General features: G+C 40.3%; 1 protein-coding gene across 1 annotated transcript in view; it reads left to right on the top strand.

The window, feature by feature from the left end:
* Positions 1 to 200: 200 nt before the first annotated feature.
* Positions 201 to 22854, top strand: part of LOC121921501 (TRAF interacting protein) — a 47194-nt gene continuing 24540 nt past the window's right edge. The window contains exons 1-7 of the mRNA XM_042449673.1: positions 201 to 288; positions 2055 to 2209; positions 3128 to 3185; positions 5413 to 5496; positions 15604 to 15643; positions 18766 to 18893; positions 22352 to 22446. Of these exons, the coding sequence (XP_042305607.1) occupies positions 2112 to 2209; positions 3128 to 3185; positions 5413 to 5496; positions 15604 to 15643; positions 18766 to 18893; positions 22352 to 22446 (503 nt within the window). The 5' untranslated portion in view covers positions 201 to 288; positions 2055 to 2111. The remainder of the gene's footprint in view (positions 289 to 2054; positions 2210 to 3127; positions 3186 to 5412; positions 5497 to 15603; positions 15644 to 18765; positions 18894 to 22351; positions 22447 to 22854) is intronic.

Raw genomic sequence — 22854 nt, forward strand, 5'->3', positions numbered from 1 at the left:
CTCCCTACAAATGGGGTTAATCCCCGCTTTGCCTAATCGTTGGGGGCGGGGCCAAAGGAACAAAGGCGGGCGCGCGAGCTCTCAGCCACGCCCCTTTCAAGGCAGGCGCGCGCTGGCCCCGCCCCGCCCCCGCCAATAAAAAGAAACCGTCCCCTCTTCCTCGCTTCTTTTTCAACTCCCGCGCCTTTCCCCGAACGTCACTTCCGTTCCCTTCCGGAAGTGACGAAGAAAGGAACCAAGTTTGAAAGCATTGGTCTAGCGAGCCCGGCTGTGCGGACGGAGCCACAGGTTAACAATGCAGTCCTCTGGGTGGGAAACCGAGAGCAAGGGAAGGGCAGGGAAGGGCGCTGCAGAGGGCGAGCGGCTGGAGGGACCAGGCGTCCTCCCTTTCCAGGACGCGTCCTACATTTCACCTTCTGTCCAGGGGGAACCAGGGCCACCCTATGCCCTCCTTTTCCAGGACCTGCCCCACATTTCAACCTGGAGTCTACCAAGCTCACGCTCCCTGCTTCCCTCTTTCGCCGGTGTCCACAGAGGAGGAGAAGGCAGTTGGGAAGGCTGGCGCTTTGGCTGAATGCAAAGATGAGCACCACAGCTGGACACGACTTGACAGCTTTGTCAAAGGGGAAACCTTGAGTAGGAACAGCCTTCTGCTTAGTTTAGTATTGTGTGCCTTCAAGACATTTCTGGCTTATGGCAACCCTAGGGCGATGCTGTCATGGGGTTTTCTGGGGCTGAGAGAGTGTGACTAGCCCAAGGTGGCTCACTTGGTTTCCATGCCCAGCAGCACTCAGCCCACTAAACCAGCTGGCTTTCCACTTTTAGAGGAAACACCTTAAAGGCATCCGATCTCCTCTGATCTTGAAGCCAAGTAGCATCAGCCCTAGTTAGTACTGTACTTGGCTGGGGAGCTGCTCCTTGAATCCCAGTTGCTGTAGGCCAGTGGTTCTCAGACTTTTTTATGCCCTGCGCCCCTAAGAAAACGTCTGATTAATGTTCTCACACCCCACAAAGGTAACATCACATTTGAAGACAAAGTTTATTTTCTCATTTCTGAACTGCCAGTGAACAAATTGAACTTTAAAAAATAAGCATTTAATTCATTGAATAAAATGCAAATCTAAATTGAGCAACGTGAGTAATTCTTTTTAAAAAAGAATGATGACACGTTACTCAAGGACGCAAGCCCCCTTTTTGAGATGCGTATTGTGAATGTGTTGCTGGATAATGGCATTTGCACCGAACATCCCAACCACAATTGCATATCGCACATTGTATATCGCAGTCGGTGGACTGGCTGTGCCAATAAAAGTGCACCAAACAAGGGTATGTTTGTGCTCTATGTGTGGACTTAGAGCAAGGATGGACAGCCATAATTTCAAGCAATGGGATAATCTGTCTGGGGCTGTATATCAGGCATTGGTAGGGCTGAAGCCAGTGCTTGACAAGATGTGGCAAGGCCCCACTTTCCCTTTCTGCTACCCTTTCCTCTTCCTTACTTCTTCACCTTTTGGGATTCAGGGCAAAGGCCAGTCAGAGATGCTTGAACTGATTGTTTGCAGAGGGCTTTTGAAATTCAGCTTAGGCCTGGATTAGATCAGAGTCAGCATGATGTGAGCCCTGGACTAGACTCCCAATTGCCTGCTCTGCCATGGAAACCCACTGGGTGACCTTGGAAGAGTCAAACACTCTGATCCCCAGAAAAGCCCATGATAGGTTCACCTTATGGTTACCATAGGTTGGAAATTACTTGAAGGCACACAGCAAACATCCACTGTGTTAGATAAGGCTAAGGCTCAGCAGGTGCTCACTCCTGCTTCAGAGCAAAAATCAAATGTTCAGGAAAATTCTCTCCCAGCTCCCCTTTGGGGGAACAAAGCGTATCATATTATGGACCCTTTTGCTTTTATGGCCACTGTGTCAACTGTACTGAATCTTCAGTTGCCTGGACTGAAAGCAGAATATGTGAGGAATGCAACATAGAAATATATCTTTAAGATGGCCTGAGTGTTGTGTGGGGCCTTTAAAGCTGCTGTTACTGTTTCTTTTTTCAGAGACGGGTTCCATTCTTCAACCCTGGCACTTTCCCCTTAATGCTGCAGTTTTAAAGGATGCCTATTCGTGCCTATTGTACTATCTGCTCTGATTTCTTTGACAATGACAGAGATGTTGCAGCTATTCACTGTGGACATACCTTTCACCATTTGTGGTGAGTAAAAATGAATAGTAAAATTACTGGAGGAATGTTCTTTAAGAACCAGAACAAATGTCTTGATTCTATTTTCTTTTATCCAGGCTGTGCTTTACATCTTATTTGTGAAAGAATACTTTGGATAATTTCAGTTTCTCAGCTCATTTATTTTGTGCTTTTACGAATCTTCCTCTTTTGTTGGGGTTTGCAAGTTAATATGCCTGTACTTCAATGACTATTACTAGAATGTTCTCAATGTTAGTATTAGGACAAAAAGACCAGGGACATAGAAATTACCTGAAAGCCTGCAATACCTTCCTACTGCAAGAGGTTTGAGATACTTTGAGGAACTAGTGTCAAAGTGATACTGGTACCATTTTAGTACTAACTGTAGCACTTCTTGTGCACAGGAAGCATATAGGTGTTCACTAGAAGATTAGAGTTAAAAACAGTAAAAGCTGTTTATTAAAAAGGCATGTCTATGTTCTATTAATCTACCATAGCAATATGTTGATTTAAAAGTGGTTTCAGAAGCAAGACTGTGTGTCTTGCACCCCTCACAGTCTAGCAAACTAATGCTGCCCCCATAGCAATCTTGGCACCAGCAATACTACTAAAAATATTCAGGACTGGGAGGTTGCAAATTGAAATTTCAGCAAAAACATCCTTCTGTTTTGAATGGTAGCTGAAATGTGGTATGAAGTAACTTATGGTGCATATTTACATTGAACCAATTCAGGGTTAAATGGAAATAGGTGGGTTGCAGCACTATATATTATACAGTACAAAGATGAGTAATGCTATCACTTTCTCTGATAACATGATGGCACATTTTATACTGAAATTTGCTTCCTTTTCTGCTTGACGCTACCTGTGTAGCTCATGTTAAGAAGATATAATTAATTTGTCAGCAATCACTTTTATCTGTTTTCCTAGTCTTATTCAGTGGTTTGACACTGCACCAAGCCGGACTTGTCCACAATGCAGAATCCAGGTAAGCTTGTGTCATCTCAAATAATCAGCCACTTCAACTGCTTTTTAGCTTACAAAGTATTTTGCAGTTCTGCTTATGGCAGTACTGCACTATAGCTGCAGTGTTGTATAACCAAAGAAGCTAAACATGCTCAAATCAGTTGTGGTTGTGGGTATAAATCTCTCTTCAACCTTCAATCCATGCTCTGGCTTTAGTAAAGCAAATCTTTAATGAGCCAATATGTTCGTGATAGAATTTCTGCAAGCATGATTAATGAAATAATTGTAAAGCTGATGAATCAGTGTTAAGGAAACAGACATGCATATAATTGAAATTTGCAGAAAAGTAGTATGTTTAGAACAAGGGGTTGCAATAGGCTTGCTCCAGCTGGAGGGTGGGAAGAAATGACTGGCTGAATGACTCCTTCCCACTTTGGAGGGAGAACCCACCACTCTCAAATCCTTCAAGAATGAACTTAAAGATTGTCAAATCATTGGTCCATCTATCCATCTTATCAACACTAACTGAGAGTGGCTATTCAGTCTCAGACTGGAGTTTCCTGCCCTATCAGGAGATAATGGGTATTGAACCTGGCACTGAAATAATAAATGATTAAATGCAGACAGATGGCTCCACTATACCATTAAGCTGTGACTGATATTACTGCTAGTGTATCTCTCTACAATAGCGTTAAACTTTCCCATTGCTCCTCTTGTGCTAAAGAATAGTACGTACTGGGAAATGTTTGTTTATTAGGAGATTCACTGTTACTTAATTTGGTTCATCTTTAGTAATGTGAAATCAGATTTCAATTGACTCAATTCTGCATTCTTTGGTAAAGTATTTTGCTTGGCTGGGTGCAAAGGCTCAAATCCAAGGAAAACTAGCATTGCTGAAGTCCTACTAAAATCATAGAATCATAGAATCATAGAGTTGGAAGAGACCACAAGGGCCATCCAGTCCAACCCCCTGCCATGCAGGAAATCCAAATCAAAGCATCCCTGACAGATGGCCATCCAGCCTCTGTTTAAAGACCTCCAAGGAAGGAGACTCTATCACCCTCCGAGGGAGTGCATTCCACTGTCGAACAGCCCTTACTGTCAGGAAGTTCCTCCTAATGTTCAGGTGGAATCTCTTTTCCTGCAGTAGGGCTTATCAATTGTGACTAGTTTTGTGCCTCGTTCATTTCAGTGAGACTTGAGTCTGACTACTTTCTTTGAAGTTTTTCAGAGTTTTGTGTATTTTTTAAAAAAGTACTGCAGTTACTGACATTGCTAAGCCTAAGCCACACAATTTCCAGCAAATTCCAGTCATCTCTGGACTTGTGTTTCTAGAACAGCCGTGCTCATTGCATCATGGAAATTAAGTCCTGCATGCATGGGATGGTGACCTTAGCGTGGTGTGCCCTGTTTATATAGAAATAAATTAACTCTGAGACTGTTTATGTTGGCTTCCACAGTTTTAGTTGCTACATAAAGTTTCAGGGAAATATTATTTTGCTGGTTCCAAGCTATATTCTGGCAATTTATTCTGGTGTCTACTTCTTTCTCTCTTTGCCAGGTCTTTGCTCTTCTGACTTGTTGATTCACTGTGTTCTTCACCGCCTCTTGCATCTCTGGGTTACCATGGCATTGTTACAAAATAACATTTTATGTAGCAGTAACTATGTAATTAGCTGGTGTCCTGACTGTATAGAACACTTAAAAGACAAAGCTGTAGCTCTGTGGGGGAGGTAGGAAATGCTATCAAATTTAATTTCAGTGACACTCTTCCCCCCCCCCCCCCCCAATAAAGCAAGAAATACATACTTGGATTTGGCACAGCAAGAGCTCAGCCTCAGCTGCTGAGCTGAAGCTGCCAAAGAACACTCTGCTCTCTGTGCCAAAGTGCTTGGATTGTTTTGTCAAAATTCCAGAATTTTGTGTTGGAACGATGGCTGCAAATTAGGAAGTCTGTTACTGGAATGATGAGTTGAGAGACCACTTAGTGGCAGTAGCCATGTGAACTGTATCACTACAATGCACTAGATGGGTTACAGTGCCCTTTGCTATGCTTGATCCCTAAAATTACTGTTATCTCCATTATATAATTTGTACGTCTAGTAAGTGCAAGCAATCATCTTGATTCAAGGCCCTTACTTTATTCTTTCATCTTCCAATATGACAATATTTGCAGTATTGCGTGGGAAGCATACTGTTTTAGTAGGTATCTGATGACCATACCTTTCAGTTTTCTGTCTTGTGTGTAGGTGGGCAAAAGGCACATAATCAACAAACTGTTCTTTGATGTTGCTCTGGAGGAGCAGTCAGCGCTGGATCCTGAAAGTCTGCAGGTATGTAAATTTGACTGCAGTGCAGCATGTTGCAGTTGTCTGGGTTAATAAAACACTCTCCCCAGTAGATACCTCTCATTGCTAGTTCATGTGAAATCATAGGTGCAACAGTTTTGGCACTAACTTGCCTGCTTCTCTCTAATCCTGCATGAGCAGCTCAGTATCTTTTGTTTTGAAAATGCTTTCATTTTAGGAGTAGGCTGAAATGGAAGGAATTATTTCCATTCTCTCCATCTCTTCACCAGTCTTGAACTCCTTGCAAAGAACCATGACCTTTTCCTTTTCAGTTGCTTTGCTCTGTGAACTTTATATCCTCAAATACTGTGTTTTAGGTAACTTTAGGTGTACTAACATCTAGAGCTTGAGAGGAATATGTGCTATTTGGTTGTCTCTAGATACAAAGAAAAAGGAAGTTACTTTGCAGATTTTACAAAGCTCATTGTAAGGAAGCTGTTAAGGGAATGCTGTCAGATTACACTCTGCATTTGACATTTCTTGAAACATAGGCCCAGGGCACTTTGTGGCGTGGCGGCACCAATTTTAGGGTTCAGGAGCGCACAGCAACCACATGCTCCTGAACCCTAATACATATGGACACCGGCATCATGGGAGCCTCCCATGCATATGGGGGCCGCCATGACGCCGCTGCCACCGTACAGCGACTAGACGTTGCTGCCAGGAAGTGGCGTCATGGCGGCACCCTTACTGCTTGCGACACTGCAAAAAAGAAGCAGGTCTAGGCAGCTTCTTTTTTGCTGCGCAGCGTTGCCCCACGGTTTGGTTGCTGCGGCAATGCTGTGCAACAAAGGGTGGTGTTTTGTCGCCAGTGTGTATTGGCCCATAGTTGCATTTTTCCTTTTACTCAGTATAATCAACCAGCTTCTACTGTCAGCCCTGTTATTCCAAAATGGAAAAAGAGAAATTTAAATTTAAATTGCTGAACTGGTTTTTGTGAATAAGAGTACAGTGGTGCCTCGGGTTACGAAATTAATTCGTTCCGTGGCACCGTTCGTAACCCGAAAAGCCTTCGTAAGCCGAATTGCCATAGGCGCTAATGGGGAAAAGCCGCGATTCCGTGCAAAAAAGCCGAAAAAAGCACCAAAAGTTTTTTCGTAACCCGAAAAAACATTCGTAACCCGGAACAATGTTTTCCTATGGGATTTTTTCGTATCCCGAAAATTTCGTAACCTGGGTATTTCGTATCCCGAGGTACCACTGTACAGGTTATCTGTTTGTATATGTGTGTTTGGACTTGTTTTGGACTTGTTACTACTATGGTAATAATGTATCCACAGCAAAGGCTATTACAGTCAGCCCTCCATATCCATGAATATTATATCCATAGATTCAAGCATCCACTTCTAGAAAATACTAAAAATATATATAAATTCTGAAAAGCAAACTTTGTTTTGGCCATTTTATATAAGGGACATCATTTTATTATCCACTGTATTTCATGGGACTTGAATATCTACAGATTTTGGTATCCACAAGGGATCCTGGAACCAAACCGCAGCCAATAACAAGGACCCAGTGTATCTATATACACTAGTTATTAAACACATTAGGTTGACCTCAATATAATGGGGCATGTCTACCCTCTTGTGTTTAAATTTAGTATGTGCAATGGTCATCATAATTAGTGTTGCCATGGCAATAAGTGTTTGAGTGCATATATGTCTAATTTGCTGTAATTTCACAGTTTCAACAGAAGTGAGGCTTTAATGCTCACACAGAAGAGACAAAAAGTATCCACAAATGTGCTGAATAATCAAGGTAGTTGTGCAGTTTCAAAAATAGATTGAAACATGTAAAATCTTCTTTTACACTTGTAAAGATTTATTTGAGTATGCTGTTCCAATAAGATGAGCCATTCACAAAGGAAAGCTATTACTGATAAGAGCGGTTGAGAGTTAAATGTGTGCCTATTGCAGAAGGAACATGTTCTTGAATATCTTGGTGCAATTGGCAAAATGAAAACTGAAGCACTTCTTACAAGAGAATGATTTGTGCTAACATGCCTAAAAGCCTCAGAGTTCACTAACTGACATTAAACAAAGGAGGTATGGGCTGTTGTGCATCACCTCAAACTGTCAGATGTTGAAAAAATGGGTCTTTTGGAACGGATTGCCTGAATATATGTTGTGTACTTCCTTTTGCAGCATGTTATAACAATAGCATTCTTACATGATAATAGCTAATAACAGCTATTTTCATATAGTGCTATATTAACCTTACAGTGTGGTACTTATAACTCAGTGTGGATTAAGGAGACCCTGAGTATCTTGGTTCATACTTGCTGCTGTTAGAAAGCACTTCTTAACAGTTAGTATGCATAAGAACATCCCTTTTTATTACTGTACTTACTCCTGTATAAGTCTAGAAATTGTAGCCAAAAAATTGACGCAAAAACCTGACTTGACTTATCCATGGGCCAATGTAAGTACAGTAGAGTGCTGATTATCTGACATAAATGGGCCGACTGAGCGTCAGATAACCAAAAACGTTTGATAATCCAATGATGGCACACACGCCACCATTGGGGACAGAAGGAAGCTAAGCAGCGCTGAGAAGGGGGCTGGACTGATGGCCCAGGCCTCTCCACAGCGCGGCTTGGACTCCTCTCCGAAGGTAGTCCAAGGACTCCCTTCAGAGAGAAGCAGTCCAAGCTGCGCTGAGGAGAGGCGCGAGCCATTGGCCCAGGCCTCTCCTCAATGCGGCTTACCTTCCTTCTCTCTGAAGGGAGTCCTTGGACTATCTTCGGAGAGAAGGAGTCCAAGCCACACTGAGGAGAGGCGTGAGCCATTGGCCCAGGCCTCTCCTCAGCAAGGCTTAGTTTCCTTCTCTCCGAAGAGAGTCCTCGGACTCCCTACAGAGAAAAGGAGTCCATGCCACGCCGAGGAGAGGTCTGGGCACTCAGCCCAGGCCTCTTCTCGGAGGCTTGGTTTTCCTCAGTCCAAAGAGAGTCTGCAGACTCCCTTCGGGCTGAGGGAAACTGCGGCATTATCCAGTGTCTCATGGTTCTTCATGAGCGCACATGCGTGCTCACAAAGAACCATGAGACGTCGGGTAATCCAGAAGTCAGATAACTGATACTCTACTGTACTTTTAATTCTTAAATGAAAAAAGAACCACCCCCTGGTGAAAGGCAAGGGTAATCTGTTCTAGAAGCACTAATACCTCTCTACTCTCTCATCCATCAAGCTTTTAGTGTAAGCACAAACAGCTATGCCTGCTGGAATTTTGTTATTTTTTGGGCATGTTTATTTTGCTTCATCCTTTAGATTATTTGTTATATGCCTTTATATTTTACCCTTCACTTATCCACGGCTCATATCAAAATCCATAACTTTTGCCGCAAAACTTGCCCTTGACTTATACATGAGGTTGAATTATAGTTAAGTATATATGGTACTCAGTTTGCAAAAGTGCAAAATGACTCTTATTCTAAATTAGTGGTGGGTTGCTGGATCTTTGGGACATAGTCTCTTCTGCCCAGGCTGGCATAATTCTGGGGGGTCACCAATATGAATCCCCCATGTCCCTCCATGCATCTGGAGTTCCCTGCAACATACTACACTGTCTCCCATGGGGGGGGTGTTTCCTAGCTTTTTGTGTAACAGTTCCAGGGCACTCTGGGATAAATTAGCTTCTTGGCACTACCTTCTCCCAGTGCAACACTGGATGGTACTCTCTCCTTCCTGTCCCCATTACAAGTCTTGTATTGACACCAGTTTCCCCAATAATTAGCACATACTCAAGAAAACCCACCTAAGGTTTACCTTAGGGTCACCATTAGTTGGAAAAAACTTGAAGGTACACCACAACAACTTTGATTTCTGGTCAGGTTTCATAAATTCAAACTGATCCATGCTACTTCTGCTGCTGCAGTTTCTGGATCCAGATTTACTTGGCTGTCCTTCCATGTTTTATTCTAGAATCAAACATTCCAGTCTTCCCATTTTACTTATACTGTATGGTCTTTTCTATGACACTCTTTAGAATAATGAAGTGATTCACATATTAAAAATGTAAAATATTATACTTTTATGTGTGCTTTCCAGTCATTTCTGACATAAGACAAGCTTATTGTGTTTTCTTGTCATAATTTGTTCAAATTTCTCTGAAGCTGAAGGGAGTATGACTTGTCAAGGTCACCCAGTTGGTTTCTCTGGCCAAGTGGTGATTTGAATCCATGTCTCCCTGAGTTCTAGTCCAACACTTGAAGCGCTGTTCCATAATGGGTCACTAAATGTACCTAAAATGGCAGATACAATTAACTTCAGAATCTTTTTTTAAAAAATGACAGCATACCATTATTTTGAAATATAGATATTCTCTCTGTGTATGCATATGCACACACACACATTACAAGAATTATAATGCTTTGACACAGGTACACATGAATAGAGGCAAACATAAACTGTCTGTCCTTGCCTTCCTTGTCAGAGTTTGTGATGTAAAATAAGCTGCATTGTTGAGTGTCCAATAAAGTTAATCTCTGCTTCCCTCAAGTGGACAGCATACTATGCATATTTTTCATATTGCTGCACAATAATCAGAAAAGCCTCACTGCATACAGAAGTATGTTTTCCTCAGAATGTCAATAATATTTAATTATGACTGACAGTAGCTCTTATAACATACAAGTGTATATACACAATCATATTTTCACTGCTTGTTATGTTTTGGTGCATATTCTTTATTGCCCATTAATTTTGATTTATTGTTTCTTGAACTGTTTTGTTTATAGATTTCATTTATTTAAGATATTTATACATACCAGAGCCTCAAACCACAACTAACTTAGAATTCAGGTATCATCAAAACAGCTTACAAAAACAGAATAACAGTATTAAAATAAACAATAAGCCATGAATAAAAAGGAGTCTGGTAAAGACGAGATCTGCCATAAATCTTCCTACTATTGTAGGTTTCTCTGAATGACAGGCTATTTATTCACTGGTGTAATATTTATGCATAAACATTTTCAGTGTAGGAAAGCTGGGAGTTTTGACTGTTTTTACTAATGTTCAGTTAATGGCCAGCTTATTGTCTGCTGGTCTCATGCAGCCTTGATTCTTTTCACAGCTCTCACAGTCCCTTGTGAGTTTTCCCAAAGACATATCAATTTGGGTTTGTTTTTAAACAGAAATACAGAAGAAAGCAGTTGCTAGCAGCACTGAGTATTGTAAATTCAGATGGAATGCTGTTTCCTTTTTAATACTAAATATTGCCAGCTGTTAAAAAATCCCATTGGTGTTCACTTGGCATTTTTCCTGCCAGATTGATGCCAATCAGTTCATTGCTGCCCTTTCATCCAGCTGCTGTTCAATGTCAAGATCAACATCCAAGCTAATTTGAATGAACATTAAACAGTTCTTGGATATGACTCCTATATTTCTATCCATATGCATTTGTGAATTGCTGGTTGGATTTATTCAAACACTAGTTACACCATACTTTTGATTACAATATTAATAAAAATACTTGGCAATTAAATTCGGTCTGGCAGGATCTCTGCCTTATTGCCTTGTCAAATTAAAACAGTGCAGAATCATAGAGTTGGAAGAGACCGCAAAAGCCGTCCAGTCCAACCCGCTTCTATGGCGGAAACCTAAATCAAAGCATCCCCGACAGATGGCCATCCAGCCTCTGAAAATGCCAGCCACAGATGCTGGCGAAATGTCAGGAAGGAAATCTTCTAGAACATGGCCACATAGCCCAAAAAACCATGAATGCCAACCATGAAAGCCTTCGACTTCACATCCAGCCTCTGTTTAAAGACGTCTAAGGAAGGAGACTCCATTACACTCTGAGGGAGTTTGTTCCACTGTTGAACAGCCCTGACTGTCAGGGAGTTCTTCCTAATGTTGAGGTGGAATCTCTTTTTCTGTAGCTTGCATCCATTGCTCCAGGACCTGTTCTCTGGAGCAGCAGAAAACAAACTAGCTCCTTCTTCAATATGATATCCCTTCAAGTATTTAAACAGGGCTATCATATCACCGCTTAACCTTCTCTTCTCCAGGTTAAACATCACCAACTCCCTAAGTCTTTCCTCATAGGGCATGGTTTCAAGACCCTTCACCATTTTAGTCGCCCTCTTTTGGACACGCTCCAGTTTTTCAACATCCTTTTTAAATTGTGGTGCCTAGAACTGGACACAATATTCCAGGTGGGGCCTGACCAGAGCAGAATAGAGTTGCACTATTACTTCCCTTAATCTAGACACTATACTTCTATTGATGCAGCCTAAAATTGCATTGGCCTTTTTAGCTGCCGCATTGCACTGTTGACTCATGTTCAATTTGTGGTCTACTTGGACTCCTAGATCACTTTCACATGTCGTTTCGTTCAGCCCGGTGTTACCCATCCTATATCTGTGCATTTCATTTTTTCGCCCTAAGTGCAGTACCTTACATTTCTCTGTGTTGAATTTCATTTTGTTAGCTTTGGCCCAGCTTTCTAGTCTATCAAGGTCATTTTGAATTTTGATCCTATCCTCAGGGGCTACTCCTAATTTGGTGTCATCTGCAAATTTGCCCCCAATTCTGTCATCCAAGTCATTGATAAAGATGTTAAATAGCACTGGGTCCAGGACAAGAACCCTGTGGGACCCCACTGGTCACTTCTCTCCAGGATGAAAAGGAGCCATTGATGAGCACCCTTTGGGTTCATCCAGTCAACCAGTTACAGATCCGGTTACTTTGTCTAGCCCACATTTTACAAGCTTGTTTGCAAGAATGTCATGGGAAACCTTGTCAAAGGCCTTACTGAAATCAAGATACAGTGGTACCCCGGGTTACGAATTTAATTCGTTCCGCCGCTGTGTTCGTAACCCGAAAAGCTTTCGCAAGCCGAAAACCCATAGGCGCTAATGGGGAAAAGCCGCGATTTGGTGCGAAAAAGCGCCGAAAAGCACCAAAATTTCTTTCGTAACCCGAAATAACCTTCGTAACCCGGAACAGTTTTTTTCAATTGATTTTTTTCGTAACCCGGAAATTTCGTAAGGCGGCGCATTCGTATCCCGGGGTACCACTGTATACTATATCCACAGCATTCCCTTCATCTACCAAGTTGGTAATTTCATCCAAAAAAAAGAGATTAGATTTGTCTGGCATGATTTGTTTCTCTGAAACCCATGTTGACTTTTTGTGATTATGGCATTGCTTTCTAGATGTTCACAGACTGTCTGTTTAATGATCTGCTCTAGAATCTTTCCTGGTCTAGATGTCAGACTAACTGGATGATAATTGTTGGGATCCTCCCTTTTCCCCTTTTTGAAGATTGGGATGTTTGTCCTTCTCCAATCTGGTGGTACTTCTCCTGTTCTCCAGGAGTTCTCAAAGATTATTGACAATGGCTCGGATATTACATTTGCCAGTTCTTTCAATACTCTTGGATATAGTTCATCAGGTCCTGGAGATTTATATTCATTTAGATTAACCAGGTATACCTGTACTATCTGTTTACTACTTCTTTACTGAATTTCTCCTATTCTGTCCTCTGTTCCATTATCCTCAGGTTTAGTACCCTTTTCCTTTTCTGAGAAGACGTGAGGCAAAGAAGGTATTGAGTAACTGCCTTTTCTCTGTAATTTTGCCATCTTCTCCACGCAGTGGCCCTACAATTTCCTTATTCTTCCTTTTGCTGCGGACATATCCAAAAAAGCCCTTTTTATTGTTCTTAACCTCTCTAGCAAGCCTGAGTTCATTCTGTGCTTTAGCTTTTCTGATTTTACTCCTACACAGGCTAGCTATTTGTCTGAATTCTTTTTTGGTGATTTCCCCCTTTTTCCATTTCTTATACATGTTCCGTTTAAAACTTAGCTCAGTTGAAAGTTCCTTAGTCATCCATCCTGGTTTTTTGACACATCTCCCATTTTTCTTCCTCACTGGACCTTTTGAGAAACTCCCATCCGTCTTGAACACCTTTCTCTTTTAGTATTCCTGACTATGGTAATGGTCTCTAAGTTCAGCTCTCCTAAAGTCTAGAATGTGTGTCTGAATATGCCTGGCTTCTCCTTTCCATTGTATAACAAACTCCAGGAGTGCATGATCACTCCCACCTAAGGATCCCACCACTTGCACTCCATTAACAAGGTCATCCCTGTTGGTTAGAATCAGATCCAAAATAGCTGATCCCCTTGTTTCCTCTTCCACCTTTTGGACAATGAATTTGTCTCCAAGGCAAGTGAGGAATTTGCTAGACCTTGAGGATTTGGCTGAGTTTGACTTCCAACAAATATCAGGATAGTTGAAGTCACCCATCACTACTACATCTCTCCTATCTGAGTGTGTGGTCATCTGTTCTAGAAAGACATCATCCATCTGACTTGGGGGTCTGTAGTAGACTCCCACAATAACATCCCTATTTCCTTCTCCTTTAATTTTTATCCAGTTGGTCTCCACCTGGCTTCCAGGATTGGTGTCCTGGATCTCTTCCCTGGTGTAAATGTCCCTGACATGTAAGGTTATTCCTCCTCCTTTCTTGTTTGGCCTGTTTCTCTTAAAAAGGTTATACCCCTCTATTTCAACATTCCAATTATGAGATTCATCCCACCAGGTTTCAGTGAGGCCTATTATATCAAATTTGCTTTGTTGTGCTAGAAGTTCAACTTGCTTATTCCCCGTGCTCTGTGCATTAGTGTAGAGACATCTTAAACAGAAAATACAAAATCTTACAACAGTTAAAATACAGCTAAAAAGTTTCCCAACTAGCACAAAATTGCAAAAACAATGAGGAGAGAGAAGGGGGCAACATGGAATGTTAGGGGTAAGCCTGCTGGAACAGAGAAGTTTTAAGCCCCTTTTTGAAGTGGTCCAGGGAGGTGGCCGAGCGGCGCTCGTCCGGAAGCAAGTTCCAGAGGATGGGGCTATTACCCAAGCAAAGTGGACACAGAAAACCAGGCTCCTCTTTTGTGCTTTGATTGAGAGTTCCTGCATGGCAGGGGGTTGGACTGTATGGCCCTTGTGGTGTCTTCCAACTCTATGATTCTATGAGAAAATTTTCTGCACTGTTTTTCCTATGAGACTTATTATTATTATTAAACTTTATTTCTAAAGCGCTGTAATTATACACAGCGCTGTACAAAGTTGGTAAAATTAAAGAGTATATAAAAGCCTGCCCAAGGCGTACATTCTAAGATAATAACAATTAAAAGAGGAATAGATAAAATTACCATATAGAAAAGAAAAACGAATTAAAAACATCAAATATAAAACAAATCACATCACATCAAATGTTATCAGACTTCTAAAGTTATTCAACAAACACAAAATGACTGTGTGAGAAACAGCCTTATAAGGGTAAAATGAGACAGATTTTTTTCTCCTGTAATCTTATTAGCCTTTTGTGTTTTACTACTTTTCAGGCATTCCTGTAGTTCTAGTGTAATTAGATGTGTTTGTGTCAAAGAAAGTAACATTTTTGTCAATAGTGATGGCTTTTAATTGATTAATTGGTCAACTGGGTACAAAATGTTTGAGTGGAGTAGCATAAGAACACTTTATAATTTGTTCTTCAGATTGATTCTGACTTCTAGTGATTCTAAAGCAGCAAACCTGTACAGAGGTTTTCTTAGCAAGATTTGTTCATAAGGGGTGTGCCATTCCTCTACGGCTGAGAGTGTGACTTGCTAAAGGTCAACCAGTGGGTTTTCATGGCTGAGCAGAGATTTGAACCCAGGTGTTGCAGAATCCTAGTACAGCACTTAAATAATGCCCCTTCTTAAAACTAGGATGAAACATTGGCCTGTTACAGACTGCCAAAATAAAGCTGCTTCGGGTCTCTTTGGAGGTATGCTGTTTAAATGATGCATGCATCCTAAGAGTCCGGAAGCTGCACCAAAGCTGCACTCCTATGCTTAGGAATGGAGTGTGGCTTTGGCGTGACCTCCGGACTCTTAGGACCCATGCATCATTTAGATAGCATACCTCCAAAGAGACCCGAAGCAGCTTTATTTTGGCAGTCTGTAACAGGCCATTGTATGTTATACTACAACTTAATTTTAAGAAGGGCTAATTTATTTTCTAGAATATTTTCTGAATTTGCAAAAGCAATACCTGAAAAAAAAACTAATTTGGTTCTATATATACTATGTTTCAGAATGAACTGGACAGAGTGAAAGCCCAGCTATCTGTGAAAGGTGAGTTTAAAAAAACTACCGAACAGACCTTTCCCCTCCATTAAAGAGAAAAATTATAGCTGATAAGATAGTATGATGGCTTTATCCGGTGCTTACTTCTAAATCTGTGTTTAGAAATGAGATGTAAAGTTGCTGCTACTGGCCACCCCTTCATATGATTAAAAGTACAGTGCGCCCTTTTTTTTACGCGGGGAATCCGTTCCGGATCTCCCCCCCCCCCATAAAAAAGCATATGCTTGAGCCCCATTGAAAATAATGGGGCTTGTGCGTTGCGCGGCAGTGCACATACACCATGGGCACGCATCCCATTACTCTTAATAGGACGCAGTGCTCCTGCGGGCTTCCTGGCGGCTTTCAGCATATGCTGAAGTTGCGTATGGTGCGTCCGGGTATGACACGGGCGCACTGTATGATTTTTTTTTTCTAAATTGGAGCAAAAGTCTATACTAGTCAGGGCATTTTGCAGAAAACCTTGGGTGTAAAGCCACAGTTAATTTCTCTTTTAAGAAACTTATATCTGCCTACTGTCTGTGGTTCTGTAGTAGAAATAGAAGAATGTTGCACATAATTGAGAAACCAAATAAAAGTAGGAAACCAGAGAAAGAGGTTATAGTCAGAAATCTAAATGATGGTCCATAAAGCCTTGCCTGCTCATGCACTTCCATTTTCCCACTGATTTGAAGAGCATGATAACTTTAATTTTAGAAATGCTTTAGGGAGATAGGTAAGTGAAAGCCCTGGAGACTTTGTTGATGGCTTAAAAGGATTGTCTGTAGGCAGCTGTGAGTCATAGACTGTGAAAGGAAAATGTCATTCAGTTTGAATGACAGAAATCCTAAAACATGAGAGTGCAGTAAATGAAAAGATTTGAAAAGTGCAGACAGGGAGGTTTTTTCTGTTTCCAAGGCGCTTTCTTTACCATTGGGCTGTTTCCTTTCCACATTCAAATTAAGCAGCCAAAAATACAGTAGATCTGTTTATATGAGACAGGCATAAGTTTGAACAACTTACCCTATGGATTTTATATAAAGATGGTAGCGACTGAAGTACCATGAGGGTTATGTGTTAACATTGTGGCTTATTAAGCAATCTCTGAACCTCTGGCATATTTTAAAAGGTTCTCTTTGAGAGGATTAAAAGGTCATGTGTCTGCCTAACCAGTGTTGCAGATGTAAATGTTTTTGTTTGTTTGTTTGTTTTTGCATTCTTGGTGGTACTATATTTTTTTCAGATACACAAAACAGAGTTTTTTAGAGAAAGGTTTTGCAGAATAGAGAACGTTTATGCACAAATTTAACAAAATATATTTGATTTCCTGGCCGAACAGCACAAGCTGTCGTAAAAGTAAATAATACAGAATAATATGCAGCAATATAATCATTCTGTGTGTCAGGTGAATTTCACTATGCTCAGCTGTATCTGACAATCTTATCTAACCATGTACCAAGCACACAAGGATTCATACTGAAAGAGCTGAATAGAACATCTTACAGGGTTGGACATCAGAACTTCATGATCTGAAAAATGTTCCTTTGTGGATAATGCTTACATTCTTCACAGTACTTCCATTATGCCTGTGTTTGAGTTGATTCTCTGTAGTGGGGTTAGTATACTGCTGTAGGCACTGCCAACTGAACAAGCTCTGAAGAGAGCACAGTGTTGTTCATGTACTGGTGGTGTCAGTTCAATAGCTTTGACAGAGTTCCATGTAGTTTCTAGATCAGGTTTGAAGAACCTTTTTCTTGTGAAGGGTTTTGACTTACAGGACAAATCAGTTGCAGACTAAAAAAAGGTAGTGACCAGCTACAGACCTAATGGTTGGTGACTGTGAGTGCCAGAGCCAGATGTGAGTAGAACTGCAGCACTGTACAGGTATACCTTAGTTACCAAAGTAGATGTGTAATTCTTTAATAGAAAATTTGGTCCCAGAGTCAGAAATACCATGGAAAGACTAGGTACAGGTTCTTGTGCCACAAAAATGGAAAAACAGTTTAATATGTTTCAGCAAACTTTTATTCAAAGCTTATGTATGTCCAGTGGGACCTTGCCATTGGTGACCTTGCCATCCTCAGATTAGAGCATCCATGGATGGGAAGCCCCATTGTCCCTAGTGGTGGCACATGCACATGACTGTGCTAGTGGCCGTAAGCACATCATGCCGCTATTAGGGACAGTGGCACTTGTGGTCCCATGCTTTTTTTGTATCCATTGGGGGGGGCTGGAATTGATTCCCCATGGATACAAAGATCTGACTGTATGTGAAGTGAAACAACAAGGTCAGGTGAGTGTTGCATAAGTAAACAAAAACTCTGAATTTTCTAGGACCATCTAAAGGCTTCTTACAGAATACATCCAGGAATGACTTTTCTTTTATCAGCTTGTACTTTTCTTGGGATTTCCTTCTTTTTTTGGGGGGGGGGGGGGGAAACTTATAGATCTTTATTTTTTTAAAAAAACATGCTTGGGTGTATCTGGTGAGACAGGCTTATCTACTCTCTCTGGTTTGGTGTTCCTTCTCTCTGTGTTCATTCATGCTTTCTAAGAAATTCTGGAGGCAACTGCTGTATGTTGTGTCTGTTGTAGGCAGGCCCAAACAGCTACAGTAAGATTAGCTTAAAGCAGAATCCTGTTTTTTCCAGTTATGCTGCTGAAGCCTGACACTGAAAGTCTGTGTTTCTCCAACCATCTTTTACCATTCTCCCAGTTTGATGCTGGTACAAAATACCAAGCTAGACAGATGAAGGAAGAAGAGGGGTTAAATATGTGTAAAGCGTTGATTTTAAAAGGAGCTTCTTTGTTAGAAGATTTGTTAACTGGATTGCTCCTTCAGTTTGTGTCCCACCCATTTCTTCCTTGTGTGCAACTCTGTCTATGTCACATGTGGGCAAAGTGTAAAAGAAAGTTACAAGAGTGGTCAAAATCTGGAAAGCTGGGTGATACTGAAGACTACATGAAATCAGACAAAGTGCTACTTGCTTCCTTGAGGCTGCAGGTTCCCCAGCTCATTTCCAGATCTTTGAATATTCTGCCTGTTGAGTTTGTTCAGCCACTATTTCCAAAGTCTTGCAGAACTCAGACAAGTAAAATATCAGTGTTTTGTTTTGTTTTGTTTTATTTTTAAGAAAAGGAAAAGCGAGATTGCCAATCTATTGTGAATTCACTAAGAGATATCCTGGATATTCGTAATGCCTCCATTGAAACACTCCAGAAAGATCTCTCTGAAGTGGAGTCCTTGTGTTCTACTCTCAAGGTATGTTCAGAATGGTCTGGATTTGATTTCTTATAATCTTATAATGTGCTTTGATTTCCATATCTCTACAGTTGAAAAGCTATGAGTGTTTATATCTAATATGAGCATTTATATTAATTTATATCTTGTTCAAATCTCATGGTATCACTTTCAAGTTCTAATGTGCAATATTCAGCATCTCAGATTCATACCACATGAATTGTCCTGAGGAATCTGGAATTTGTGGTTTGATAGAGTACTGAGAATGTTGCCAGAGAATCTTGGTTTACTCGTCTGAACTGAAAATTCCAAGATTCCTTAGGATCAAACCAACATAGCTGTTATGAAACTGATAGAACTATAGTGCAGATACAGCAATAGACTCTTGTTATTCAGTTGAAATCACTTTTTAGTGTCATCCATACTTACTGATGGGGTAGAATGAGAGGAAAATGTGTGCTTCACCTGTGAAGCTGATGAAACTCCCACTGAAGTTATACTGCAGAGGTGAAGAATATTTGGCTCTTCTTTGATTCCAGCTCCCATCATCTTGAACCAATATGGCAAATGACTGGGATGAATGAGCACTGTAGTCCAATACCATTTAGGGAGCTACAAGTTCCTTACCACTGTTACAGTGATCTAGATTTGTTTTGACAGCATATTTATTGAGAATGTCTCTTTACAGCATTTAGAAATATGATCCTAATACCAAATGAAAGCAAGGTTGATCATCTCAGTTAACTGCTATTAGATTTGAAAGAAGTGGCTTGCTTTCTTAATACATAAGTACTGGTCGTGTTATCTTCTACCTCATCTAAAAGAAACTACATTAAATACTAAACTGATTTTCATTATAACTCCTGATATAGGACTCGTTGCAGACATTATTATTTATTTTAATAAATATTAAATTATTTCTATGCCACCCTGAACTATAGGATTTCAAGACTGCATGCAATAAAATCAATTTAAAACAGCTTAGAACAATTTAAATTTAATACCTTCAGAAGTAATTTAAACAGACTAAAAACAAATTTAGTTTTAAACGGAACATGTATAAGAAATGGGAAAAGGGAGAAATCACCAAAAAGGAATTCAATCAAATAGCTAGCATGTGTAGGGGTAAAGTCAGAAAAGCTATAGCACAGAATAAACTCAGGCTTGCTAGAGAGGTTAAGAACAATAAAAAGGGCTTTTTGTTCTATGAATTAAAATCATTTCATAGATTGCTACTGTAGTGTCAAATAGACCCTCTAGAAGATGGATGAGCAAGATGTCCATAATCAAACATTATAACCTGAGACAAGTGGCTGAACACAAAATATGATTTGACTGTGCCAATTGAGCACTTCCATGTCAAGATGTGTTTTTTGAAAGCGAGTTTGATTGGTTATGACTATAGTACTTGCATTTTGCTTTTAGATCTCTTGTTGAAATGAATGCTGTTTTATGAATTGGTAAGCTGAAAAGATTTATCTTCTGTGATATTTCTTAACAGTTGCATCATCTTAAGCTGCAGTTTTAGCTTACATATTCAGAGGGAGGCAAAAATATGCAAATTATTCATGCAACCTCTTCCTTGTTTTTCCATGTTCTAACTTCTCCCCGAATGTTTATCTGTTTGTTTGTTTTTTTGTTTTGTTTGCTAAAGAGGCAAAAAATGCAGACACTTGAGCTAAACCCTTTAAATATTTAATTTGAGATACAGTCGGCCCTCTGTTTTTGCAGAGGATCTGTTTCAGGCTCCCCCACAAAAATGGAGACTCGCCTTATATTCAAGCCCCAAAGGCTTGAATGGTACGCGTGCCTGTGAGCACGAATGTGATGTGCCCCATCAAAAATAGTGAAGGTTGCCTCTCTGTGAATATTCAAGACCGTGTACGTCAAGTCTGCGATAAAGGAGGAGCAACTGTAGTCATACAGAGAAAGAGAGAGAGAAAACACCTAGGGCATCCTGCCCTAATTCAGAAGATACTGGGACAGTGTCCAAATAAAACAATTTAAGCAATTTTTAAAATTTAGATCAAAGGGTAGTGTAAAACATATTAAACAATTGTATAAAACATATTAAACAATTTAACAGTTTAAAATGGTGTACATCTGCAGGTTTGGACAGAATTGTTAGAACTGTCTTCCTTGGGAGGCTAGACTGACTCTTTCTTTGCTCCCTTTTCATTCCAGCAAGCTTTTCGGAATTGTTTTACATGAAAAGGCCTTTTTAGTGTGTTTATTCTTTATCTTCTTTGCATTCTTTATCTTCAGTTAATGTTTTCAGTCCCACCCTATTCGCAATTTTGAGTTTCCATGGACGGCAAGCCAGGAGGGACAAAATGAGGTGCAAGGGAGCGTGTAGCCATTATAGTCAATGGGGCTTTCTTGTTCAGGGGGGTCCGGAACGGATCTCTGCGAACGGGGAGAAATGACTGTATTTTATTCACAACTTTTTATATATTTTTAACCATGCATGTTTTTCTTTATAATTCTCTTTTGCCAAATAATTTGAGTCCCACCTTGGGACTTGAGAAAGGCAGGGCATAAATAAAACAATGGATGGATGGTTAAATTCCAAAGGATTTAACAAAAAGCTGTGTTTAACTTGGCACTGGCATCAGCATTTCAGAACCAGAGCAACACAGAAGGTCCTCTCCCACATCTTCACACAATGTATAGGTTCCACTGCTGAAACACAGAGGAGGAATAAGATGTTTATAGGGAGAAGCACCCCATTAAGTGCTTTTCCTGATGTTTAAATATGTGCTCTTCCTGGTATTTGGTGTGTTAGGGATATACTTGAAAGATAGATGCTGCTGATTTGTTTCTAGCCTCGCAATTGAGTATACACAGATGATGATAAAAACCAAAAGCATCAGCAATAAGTGTAAAAGGTGGGAATTGGTGAAGGAGGGGTTCCTTTCATGTTAGCCCTCATCCCAAGCTTGGAATCTTACCTTTCTGTATTATAATTAAGAACAGAATCAACACCCAGAACTGACTGGAGGATTTCAGGAATTGTATAAAAATCAGTCACTTCTACAAAGTCTGAGTGGGAAGCATTTTAGGAATCCCATAATTTTTCCAGGCTCTACAAATATCACAAGACCCATTATATGACCCAGGTTTCTTCCTATAGATTGAATACCTTAAGATTCCAGCCAGATTAGGCTACTTACTTGAGATGGCAAATACAGATAATATACATTACACAGTATGAGGCCATTTAAAAAATAATAATATTCTGTTTTTAAGGATTTGTGGTGGAAGGTGGAAGAAATTATCTTGAAACTAGAATGCTTCTATTGCTTCAGTGATTTGAGGCATTGTTCAGAAGTGTAACGGCTAGTGATACTGTGGTTGGCAGATACTGCAATCATGTAAAACCTAGATTATGGGTAATTGGGGTTCCAAAAGCATTAGAGATAGCTTGAAGGCATGTTTCTATTGAACTACCTCCTGCACATACTGATGTTTCTTCTCAGAAACAAATGAAGTATTTGGAACAGGAGCTAGAAGATGCAAAGAGTGCAAAAGAAGAGGCCCGGAGACTGCGAAATAAGCTGAAAACAGTTGAGAGGTGAGAACATAAGCTTTGTTTGTCTCTCTTATTCTCTCATAGAAAAAGTTAATGTTCTAGAAATGTGAGATTTCAGCTTTGTGCACACCTCAAAGGAGTCTGTTCTGTAAAATATACTAGTACTAACCTTTCAGTAAACATGGACAGGATTGCCCTGTTAACCTTCTATGTGAATATCTCAATTAAATTAGTGGTTCAGCATCTTAAAGGATTATTTGCTTAATTTAAATGGTTTAAATGTTTATTGTTTTAACTTTATAAATTGTTTAATTACTTTTAAAATAACTATAAAATAACTTTTATGTTTATACTTTTGATCCAGTCACCACCACAGCACCTCAGTTTGTTTTTCCTTTAAAGGAGTTACTTTCCATAGGATAATGAACCATAGAATGATGAACCAAATAT

The sequence above is a fragment of the Sceloporus undulatus genome, chromosome 2 (assembly GCF_019175285.1).
Source record: "Sceloporus undulatus isolate JIND9_A2432 ecotype Alabama chromosome 2, SceUnd_v1.1, whole genome shotgun sequence".
Lineage (NCBI taxonomy): Eukaryota > Metazoa > Chordata > Lepidosauria > Squamata > Phrynosomatidae > Sceloporus > Sceloporus undulatus.